Genomic DNA, 11,203 nt, shown 5'->3' on the forward strand with positions numbered 1-11,203 from the left:
CTCCTGACAGGCAGCACCAGCGTTTCCTGACATGGAAGCATCTGCGGCTGTGATTCAACATGTGACCACAGTGCGAAAGAGTCCCACTGTTATGTAGTGTTTAAGACTACGTGGGTGGAAATGCATTGTTCGGTATGTGAGGCATCATCAAAACCACTTCCAGGCCCACACTGGCCTTCGCAGAGCCTGGACGCTCCTCAGTGACATGCCCAGGTTTGCCCACTAACAAACACAGAGACAAATCCCTCTCTGGAACGTTGCGGCTCCTCCTGCAGTGTTGCTATGGACCTGGATTAGCAGCGCTGGATCAAAGCGACCCAGCAGGCTCCAGTCATGGTGCTTCTACTGAAAGCAGTGATTGTGAAACGTAGGGGGAAAGTATCTGTCTGCTTACTCTGGAATCAAAACTATTTTCCAGCTAAAAAAGCAGTATAGCAACTGATGATGCATATCCTGCTGTATAATGCAAGAGCAATAGGTGACCCTGTGAACATGTTGAAACGGGTTTCACGGCTGTTTATGTAGCAATAAGGTTCAAGAATTCTTTCCCAGAAAAATGATTAACTTAATACAGCATTTATTTACTTTTTAGCCACTAGGAGGCAGCACAACAAACTGCAGACACAACATTTACATTATAAATATGGCTAACTTGCTAGCAAACAGCTGCTATTAACACAACTCAGCACACAGACAAACTTAAGCATTTTTTGGTGTTGTGTGTTTCCATAACTACTCACTTTCATTATAACTGTTTTTATTCCACCAATGTCTGTGGGATAGCTGGCTCTTTCATGTTCTTTAGCTAGCTGCTAACTGCTTACTAGCTGCTAGCTTTACAGCTAGCATAGTGTGGATCATTGTATCCATTTAAATAGTGATTAAAGCAGCTTTAAATGAAGTTGTGATAACAATGTATACTGATAATGTAATAATGAGTCATTACATTAATTCAAACAGAGGATTTCTAACAATGACCTGAACGTGGAAGCAAATTACTTTATAAACCGGTATCCTTGCTAGCATTTAGCGTGACTTTCTACCAAAGTTCACAATACATCCTGATTCACAAATTATTTTGTAGAGCATTCAGCTGCAGTTTGACAAAAAATATACCTCAATTTATGAGCTTTAGCCAGAACTTTAAACCACATTTTATGTTGTTCATCAACAGCTTGCAATCTCACTGTCATCTCTCAGTTTGATGTGTCACCATCATGGCAATTTAGCAAATAGATGCAATTAAAGCTCAAGAAAAAGAAGAGGTATATGGTCATTGAAAGCTCAAGAAAAACAAGAAAATTGTGTTATTTTTGCCCAAGTATAAGTAGTTATCAAAGTTAAAAGTTATACATATAATCCAAAAGGCTTGATTGTTGGCCTACCCATGTTCTCTTTCCCTTTATACTACCTCCTCCTTGCTGTGGGCTCAGACCAGACTTTCCTCCTGTAGGATTAGCTGTCTGAAGTCTGACTATTGTGAGGGTGTCTGCGGTGTGGCGGTCGTGTGTAAAGGCTCAGATCAGTGTACACTTAAAACTCGTCATGAGTTAGTTCTGGCATGCGTGTAACTGCACACTGCGTATAGTGTGAGCTGGTATGACTCTGACTGAGGGCGATAAGAGGCTTAGAGTATCAAACATCCACTATGTCAAAATACTTTTCTATTTGATCTGCTGATTAGCTACAAAACTGTATGTATCGTTCAAAGTCTTAAACTTATTTTATTTTCCATGACTTTCAGTGTAACCTCAACTGAAGCTGCTTTGACTCCTGAGAGTTGCAGACAGCTCATCTCCTCATCTGCCAGTCACATCACATTGCTTCCAGAGTATGGAAGCATCTCAGGTTGCACTTGTGACAGCATCCTCTTGTCTAACATACAAAGCAGGCAGAGTGTAAGCGCATGTGCACACAAGCTTTAAGTGAAATATAACTCCATGCAATGAGCTAGACAGTATCATAGGTGCCTGCTGTTGGTAGACAGGTACTATCCATGGATGTATTATTGGACAATGGGCCACTTGGCACAGACATGAAAAAGGTCGCTCATCCCTCCAACATCCATGAAAGATTTGCATTTTGTGAGTCTAAATGATAGTCTTGATTGTATTTGAGGTCATTTTGCATCTCTTGGTAGTTGATTTGTGTCTCTTTTTTGTGGTTGTTTTACATCTCTTTGTACTTGTTTTGGGTATCTGTTATTTTTGTTCTTTATAGTTGTTTTAAATCTCTGTTGTTTGTCTCTTTGTAGTAAATTTGTGTCTCTTTGTAGTTATTCCGCATCGATTTCTTTGTAGTTTATTTGTGGTTGATTTGTTTGTAGTTCTTTTTGTCTCTGTGGTTGTTCAGCATCTTTGTGAAGTTGACACGTTTCTCTTTGCGGCCGTTTTACATCTCTTTGTTGTTGTTTTGCATCTCTTTAAAGTCGTGTTGTGTCTCTTACTGGTTGTTCTGCATCCCTTTGAAGTCGTTTTGTCTCTTTGTGTTGATTTTGTGTCTTTCTGTAGTTGATATACGTTTCTTTGCGCTTGTTTTGCATCTCGGTTATTTTGTGTCTCTTTGTATTAATGTTGTGTCTCTTTAGTTGATATTGTGGTTATCTCTTTTTGTGTCTCTGTGGTTGTTTTGGTTGCTTCACTGACTTACCAACAAGAAATGTTTAGAAGCTCTGGTCTAGGAGCTCCACGACACCCTGGAGAGTTATCCATCCATGGTCCTAATGGCACATATTTGAAAGATATAGAAAAAGAAACATTTCAATAACACTGGAACCCCGTTGTGACTTGGTCAAAGACCATTCAAACAACAATATGTACGACTTTTGGCATCATTCTTACCAGGCTGGCTGAAAGAAACGGTGAGGTGAAAAGAAATTGAAGGAGACGCTGGAATAGAAACAGAAAATGTGTAAAGAAGGGAGAAAAGAGGAAAGAAAGTAGTTAGTGGCTCTTGGCTGGTGAGGCTAAGGGATTAGCAGATTGTGCTAGACACAATGCACTCACCCTGGCATCTCTCGGTTCTTGGTAACAAATAAGGTCTCTCAGTATTCAGCCTCAATAATAAACTCACCTTCAAATGCAAATGAAACGTGGACAAATGCACACACAACAAAAAGTCGTGTGAAAGCATGCACACAAAAGTTGTTGTGCATCATTTGTAAAAAAAATCAGAACTTTAAAAAGGTAATACAGTCATCTAAAAATCACAATACAAACAGATTCTAAATGTGTTACAATCAGTCTTTATTATTGTTATTATACACTATACAGTTACTTACATTATCTGTATGGAGTACAAGTACAATTAATATATCTCAATATATTTTCTGTTTAAGTGCCATCTATTCTGCAGGTCATTAAAATATGAAGCATGTTTAACATTTGAAACATGATTTCTATAAAAGCAGCATATTTAGTTATAAAAGGCTTTATTTTATTTACTGTTAAGCTGGTGAGTACAAAATCACTCGAAAAGGGCTTCATAATTAATCTTGTCACATTACAGGGTGCATATATCACATTTCTTGATTATTTGCCTCACTGTGCTAGAGGTCACCGCTAGTAAGGCACTTAAATGTTATAGTATAGGTGTTAATGTAACATAAAAGAAGCATTCTGTTTTTTTAACATTAGTGTGGAACGAGGGGCGCTCCACCCTCCTCACTGATGGACAAACCCCAGCTTCCCAAATAAGCAAAAAGACAAAGCACAGATGTAACTATAGACACAGTATTTTTTTTCTGTTAGAAATGTAGTTTCTGTCTCAAAAAGTATCAGTTCAGAAAAAAAAAAAACTCTGGTGGTGGGCTCAGTTCACACGTCTATATACTTCTGCTCACAGAAAACCGACAGCCCTAAACATAAACATGAAGACTGCCACTGTGTTTCGCTCAATAGCCATTGTTTCTGTGCGAGCACAGCGAATGGTTTTCCCTGGTCCAGCCCACGCCCACTTCCTGTGAGTAAGCCTGCATAAGCCTTCTTCATACATACTCACATATCCCATATTCTGGGGCAATTTAAAACACCTATACCATCAAGGCAAGCATTTTTCAAGGCTGGTGTGCAATACCCATGGTGTTAACGAAAACAGACGACCCTTTATCTTTTAATATTGTGTGGAGCAGCTTTAATGCAAAAAACCTTCGCCCAGCATAACCACACACAATGTAAAAAAAAAAAAGGCCATCTCACACATCATACTCAGTCAGTTTAGAATACTGTAGTGTGCCGGACACACTATAAAAACCCCGCGACTTTCTTCAAAGTTGGCATAGTCGCTTTTGATGCTCATCCTGTTAGAGAAATTGAAATGTAAGCCCTCCAGCAGTTGGACAAAAAACAATTTGTTAGTATCCAAAGTTTCAGACGATGCTGCACAATGTGCTGCCGCTAATAAGAAGCACCAGGTGGCCTTTGAAAGATAAAGAAAGGCCACCCTAAAAGGGAAAAGATCCAGCAGCTCCTTCAGTCTTCACCGAGTTTAACTGTCCTCCTACACTCAATAAGTGTGAGGATAGAACTTAGGAGTCATGACCGACAGATTGTTGATTTGCATAGCTACATGGGAGATATAAAGTTTCCTTCACTCATGAAATGTCGATTGATTTGTGATGAGAGATAAGAACAGATTCCTCTTCAACAATATCCATAAAAAGAGGAGTAAGAACCGCTCTTTTGTGCGTTACACAGCTACCGAGGCAGCCTTTAAAACAGTATTGGTGTTTGTGATTGTGCAAGTGTTGTGTGTTAATGTATAGTTTAGTCTGATAGCCAAGGTCATCTTTGTATAAATGTTGAACACAGTGACAGACTGACGAGGCCAGGCTTGGACAGAGGGTCAGAGGCTCCTCCGTGTTGCGCTACCCCAAAAGCACCCTCTGCAGGCGGTAAGCGGGCACGCTGCTCTCGTCCTCCGAGTCGGCGTCGCTCTGCGGGTTGGAGCTGCAGGGAGAGGTGCATTCTGGGGAGCACAGGTAGTGCATGAGGGGCAGCCGGTACTTTCCACAGAAGTCCACGAATTTGATCTGGCGCACGCATGAGTCAAAGTAGACGCCTGGAGAAAGTCAAGAGTGAGAGGAGAGAGGGAGACAGAGTGAAGAGGTAGGTCAGTGACTTGTATTATTGTGTGGGGATGTATGTGTATATCACCACAGTACAACAATGTGCATACACTCTATCACTATCATAGACACAGATGTAAGCAAGACTGTACAATCAGGCAGGAAACAGTAAAACAAACACAGGATGTGTCTTCAGACTGGTTCTTAACCCATCAATCTCATATTTCCCATTTTCTCTGATATTTTTTTTCCTTTCCCAATATTCTAAAAAGTGTTCAAACTAAACAAAACATACAATACAGTAAACAACTTTATTAAGATACATGCGTGCATTTTCTTCAGTTAAGTCTTACCGGCACACTTGGGGTTGGGGCACTTGCTGGCCAGGTCCAGGTAGTGCAGCAGGTTCGAGGGCAGGTCGCGGGGGTAGTAGGGGATATTTCTGCTCTTTACGGTACGCCCTGCCAGCTCCAGCAGCGACGGGGGGTCGTAAGTCATCTCCTTGACGAAGCGCACCACCAGCGGGTTGCCACGGAGACTGAGCTCTTGAAGATGCACCAGACTGAGGATCTCCCTCGGCAGGTAAGTGAGCAAGTTGTTGTGGAGACTCAACGATCTCAGCGAGTAGAGCCTGGAATCACACAGAGTAAACGATCACTACAGGAACATATGCAGGGTAAATTCAATGTACACGTCTAGCTTTTGGTGTAACCGTTCACTGCATTACACTGGCATGACGCTGGTGGTGTGTGCGCAGTTACCTGGTGAGCTGCGGGGGGACACTTTGGATGCGGTTGTCACACAGGACCAGGTAGCTGAGGTAGGGCAGGTTAGCCACTTCTGGAGGGATGGCTGTGATGAGGTTTCCGCCCAGATACAACAGCTCCAGACTACGAGACAACAAGGAGAAGAAAAGAGACAATATGTTTAAATCAAGTTTTAAATGTTCTATTTTATGGCACCCAGGCAAGACAGACATCTCGGTAACTCTTCGCTCTTGAATCCCTAAATAGGTCAGTGCCAACACTTAAAAACAGCACTCCACAGTATAAAGTCTTACAGCACGTTTTAGCATTGCATGGAGTTTTTATATCTTGCAGTAGTGTCAAAGTGAAGGTGGCCATTCTTAAAAGTACCACTAGGGGGAGCTAAAGACACTTGGTTTCATGTTGAAGAGTTTGAGCCCACAGCCTGTGTTTTGTGGCAATGCTTGCATACTACTAAGAAGAAAAAGGTGACAGTGTCGCACAACATGAAGTCTCATGCATCACCCACCCACAGACAATGTGTGAGTGTGCTAAGATAATACATGGAATACATTTAAACCTGTGTTAAACTTCTTAACAAACGTTAACCTGATGAAAAGAAAGCCACATCTTCCAAGTGTAGTAGACCACAAATATAAACATGTGCCTGTATGCTGTATTAAGACAACAAAAGGATCTCAGTAGGTTAATGCAGGTATAGTGAACATAGGGGGGGGGTAATTGGGAGCGAAACAGAGAGACAGGGAGGGAGCGATGGATGGCTGGTCAGCGAAAGTAAGCCGTCAGGCCATCTGCCTGCTGGAACTGATGACACAGCGACTGAGGGACAGGAAGCCATTATACTGTCCTTGGTGGCTGAGCACTGAGCAAGCCCCCTCTGTGACGGGGGGGAACTGAGACATTCAGGGTCTGCCCGCTGCCCTTGTTGACACACTGACACAAATCACCCACCAGAGAGACAACCGTTAGTTATAGCATATATCAGGGAGCATATAAAAAGCTCACATTTTTTGCAAGTAAGCAAACTTTTTTTCCTGCCCAATCCCATCTAAGAGACACCAGGTCGAGGTTTCTTCTCTTGTCCTTTTCAACACTTAGTGAAACTGAAAAACTATTGAATGTCTGAGTGAAAACAACCTTTAGAGATTGTGAAATTATGTGCAAAAAAAAGGAAAAGTAGGGAGAGAACAGGCGTTACTAATGACATTAACAATGGCTCTCTTCTATTCATGTGTCCTTGTAATCCATGACAGAGCAACTGTGACCCGAAGTAAATCATTTCTTTATGTCTGAAATCTTTCAGCCAGTTTTATATCAATCCAGAATGTGGCGGGTTCTTGGTGCCAGTTTGCTACCCTGCAGCCATCATTCCTTTAATAATTCACATCAGTGACTTTCTTACTGTGACATGTCAAATTGTTCTCAGTGAAACACGGCAGTTTGACACAGGCTGCATAAAAATCAGAGTTCACGACTGGTGACATGTCATCTGAAGTTTCAGAACTGGTGGAGGAATTTCATTTTTCTGATATATTATAATATCTAATATATTGTTATGCTAGATTTTCTTCATAATTAGATATTGAGGAATATTATAATATTCCCAACAGGCAGATATTTCCCTCTGTAAGTATGGTTTTGCATTTTCTGCATCACACTTGCCTCTGTGGCTTCTAGACGCTAAAAGTCTAGTAGTAGTGTTGTCACGACTAAACCGCATGAAGGAAAAGCATATCACGCAGACCGCTTCTGATGACCACAATCAAACATAGTTACATTGAACGCAGCTCCAGTGAACAAATGTATATGCCACGTGCTTCCAAATAAACTAGAATAACACCTTTTTGTGGCTTTAGAAAGCTTGCACATTTAAGGCTTTTTGAAAGAAAGATTTTACTTATGTTTATTTAAATGTAAAGTAAATAAAACTGTGGGAAATTAAACAAAACATAATTTTAAAGACAATTTGTTTCTATATGGAAGTTCTTAGCTAAATCAAACTAATGGGGAACTTTAATTCTAATTAAACTCAAACTAACTTGCTGGTGGTCCTGTTTGAGTCAACAACATGTAAACAAACAGAGAGTCAGTTTTCAGACCTCAATCCATTTGAGAATTTGGGGCAGGACTGAAAACTTGTGTTGAAATAGTCAACACACAACCAACCAGTTCCAGTAAGAAAAAACATCGGCTATAAAAGGGAATCAAGATGTCCTGAAATAAGTAAGGGCTGGCTACATGCGTTTATAAGTTAAGTGGCCCAATTTCTCCTCTTCCGGTTTCTCCTTTTACTACAACATGAGCCACACAAGAGTGTTTGTGAATCTGAGAAAGTGGGTCACTGTGACGTTTTAATGTTACACTCATAAAATGATAAGAAACAAATGGTTTCACAGCTGTCCTCCTTTTCTGTATACAAACGTATCTCTTCTGGAAGTTTAAAATGATATGTAGCAAGTAACCTACTTTGTCTTCAGAGAAAAGTTTAATACACAAAGACTTTGTTTTTCTCATGTGGCAACATGTCTAATATGTCCTATGTATTCCATGGAACTGATACTGTCCTGCCATTATAAACACTGTCAGTTTGTATTTCTCCCAAACCGATTAGTGATACTGACTGGAACAGCTCTAGTGAGCAATTATCCTGCACACACCAGGAAACAGTTTGTTTACAGGATATACTGACGGGAAATGAGCAAAACACAAAAGGGATTGACGTAAAACTGTGGTTAAGTGGTAAATACCATTAAAGTCATAAAAAAGAAGAGAGAAAGAAACAAATGGCCATATTTGAAGTATCGGTACGCTGTCATAAATACAACAGGTTGCCTGAGTTGGACTATGTAATGTTTTACAATGATTGTTAGCAGGTGGAATTGGTGGGTCAACTCTGACTCACGAGACAACAGGTCAAGATACAACTGATAAAAAGGAAAAAGCTTTCCAAATGGAGCACATGTAGCATATCAAGCAGATCAATTGCAATGGATGGAAGTTGAATTTGGCAAATGCTCACAGAGACAGCCTCAAATATTTGAATTTGTCTGGAGGACCTTAAGCAAATTACAGAAGTTAAAGATTTTCTATACTCTATACTAATATTAATATTTGTCTTTGCTCATAAGAGCCTTTTAACTGTCATTATATACATCTTCAACTACATTGTCCTATATGCATTTAGTGTGACTATGACTATTTTCAATATCAGTTAAGTTGCTGATTACTTTCTCAATTATGTGATTAATCACATGATCCACTAAGTGCCACAAAAAGGCCAATCGTGTGTCTATATTGCTTTTTTAATTCAAAAGAACCAATTAATATTTATTTTAAAAAAGCACAAGAGAAAGAATAGCAGCAAATCCTCACAAAAAGCAGGTTGAAACTTAATGATTGGTTATTTTGCTTAAAAAAAAACGTGCAAAAACGATTTATCAACTATCAACATATTAATGTAATAATTGTTTAAGTACCAGTTGATTAAACAATATTTTCAGCTGTACAATATAGCAGGTAGAAGAAACAGGAAAAATTTTTTTATGATTAATTAGTTATCAAAACGGCACATATTTGTCAGCTGACCAATCAATTAATCGAACAACTATTTGAGTCCATATTGGATATTTATTTCTGTTTGGCCGGTGGTTTCTTCTGGAAGCACCAGTCAACGGGTTTACCACCGTTGTAAATCCGGTCATAAGTCATATGAAACAACAGGTAACCATAGCAACAGTTAACGGAAATGAACCACAGGCTAAACAGGCTTCGAATAAACACTCTAAACTACATTAAAGTTCGATAATATTAGGTGAGGTGTCCAAATACGGGAAAATACTAGAGTTGGAAGGAAGCGTACTTTTTCTTCGTATATTTTTCAGTAGAGTTGTGTTTAGTTACGAAATATCGTGGTTTAAACGGCAAGCTATCGTCAGCCGCCAAGAGTGTAGGCTATGCGAGCAGCCTATACGTTGGCCCTTAGCTTGACACCTGGCCTTGCTACGTTAGAGCGAACCTTTTAGAAGCGCTTACTTCGCTCAGCATTACGTTTTCTGGTGTTAACCTCCATGACCTACCTGGTTAGATTTTCTATCTCTGCAGGTATACTTTTCAGTCTGTTTCCCCCGACTGAAAGTGACTGCAGACGCAGCAGTTTCATACACTGCAGCGGGATCTCCTCAAATCGGTTCCCACTAAAGTTCAACACCTCCAGCTGCAAAGAGCCGAAGTCTTTGGGCAGCGAGAACTCGTCCAGGCGGTTGTTCTTTGCTATCAGTGTCCTCAGCCTGGTCAATCGCGTTACACTCTCACAGATGGCCGACAGTCCGTTGTTGCTAATGTCCAAAAACTCGAGGTTGCAGAAAAGGCTGACGGACGAGGGGAGCGAGGTTAGCCGGTTGTAGTTCAGGTAGAGCTGTTTGGTCTCCCTTTTCCTCTCGTCACTGATTGTGTCAAAGCTAAAAGTGTTCAGACTCAAACGGGAAAAGTCGAGCACGCTGTCGCCCGCTGCCGCTGCCCCTTCGTGGATCTCCATTTTGGCAATTTTAGCGTGAATTTAAACTCTGAACAAAGTCCTTGCAGAAGTTTTGCTGTAGGCTGAACGCCCCCGTAAACCGCGAGTTAGCTCCAGGACTGTATGTTTGTTTAAGACATGAAGAATGGAAAAATTTCTACACACCGGCCCGAGACATTAAACCTCATCTCCAATGAAAATCTAGGTCACTAATTAAGTCCTGAATACTAACTGCCGTGGCTACATGTAACTACATTGAATTCAATGTGCCTGTACTACAATGCAGCCTTTTTTGAGGGAAGCATTTGTAACCTTGCCTAGTGATTGGCTAATTCTTGAGACAAGCCCCGCCCATGTACGCTTTGATTGGTTAGTCTCCCAATCGTTCATATCACACAAGTGTTAAGAGATTTGTAAAAAGTTGATTTGCAAAGTGTTTTCACTTTTATTAGCTGTACGCAACATAACCATGTTACTTTGTGTAACTGTCGTTTAAGTTGCATCAACGAGAGATTAGCGGCCGATGATCCATCATACCATATGCCCAGTCCTCACTGCCATTATGCAACACCCCTCCTCTGTTACATTATGCAATCCTCTGCTGACTGAGATGTGCATAGAATGAGAAACGCGTACAAGATAATTGGGTTCCTCCCAGCTCCCACTGTATTCAGATCTATCCATATGACTGTCAAAGCTCTATCCTACTCGTGTTACTTTATGAGGAGTATTCGAGAAAGTTCCAGACGTGGGATATGAGCTTAGTTAACCTTAATGCTTTTTGTACAATTTGGAGGAACTGGTTCTCACTGCTGTAGCAACTAGTTAATGTTTAGACTAAGTTCTGTCTAAAGTTCT

At 40.6% G+C, this 11,203-nt stretch overlaps 1 protein-coding gene across 1 annotated transcript; it reads right to left on the reverse strand.

The window, feature by feature from the left end:
* Positions 1–3,237: 3,237 nt before the first annotated feature.
* LOC138592469 (leucine-rich repeat-containing protein 58-like) lies at positions 3,238–10,575 on the reverse strand. The gene is made up of 4 exons (XM_069663285.1): positions 9,909–10,575; positions 5,827–5,955; positions 5,419–5,696; positions 3,238–5,058 (listed from the first exon to the last, which is right to left on the reverse strand). Exons 1-4 carry the CDS (start codon positions 10,364–10,366, stop codon positions 4,865–4,867), a joined length of 1,059 nt encoding a protein of 352 aa, XP_069519386.1. The 5' UTR covers positions 10,367–10,575; the 3' UTR covers positions 3,238–4,864.
* Positions 10,576–11,203: the final 628 nt, after the last annotated feature.

The sequence above is a fragment of the Semicossyphus pulcher genome, unplaced genomic scaffold, assembly GCF_022749685.1.
Source record: "Semicossyphus pulcher isolate SPU_LCO1_2020_fin unplaced genomic scaffold, fSemPul1.0.p SCAF_15, whole genome shotgun sequence".
Classification (NCBI taxonomy): domain Eukaryota; kingdom Metazoa; phylum Chordata; class Actinopteri; order Labriformes; family Labridae; genus Semicossyphus; species Semicossyphus pulcher.

What these genes read in the sequence shown, in the direction of transcription:
- LOC138592469 (XM_069663285.1), bottom strand. Translation starts at nt 10,366, where the DNA reads ATGGAGATCCACGAAGGGGCAGCGGCAGCGGGCGACAGCGTGCTCGAC. An exon ending in GAGATAGAAAATCTAACCAG is followed by an intron (nt 5,956 to 9,908) that starts GTAGGTCATGGA and finishes GTTGTCTCGTAG; the next exon opens with TCTGGAGCTGTTGTATCTGG. An exon ending in GTCCCCCCGCAGCTCACCAG is followed by an intron (nt 5,697 to 5,826) that starts GTAACTGCGCAC and finishes GTGTGATTCCAG; the next exon opens with GCTCTACTCGCTGAGATCGT.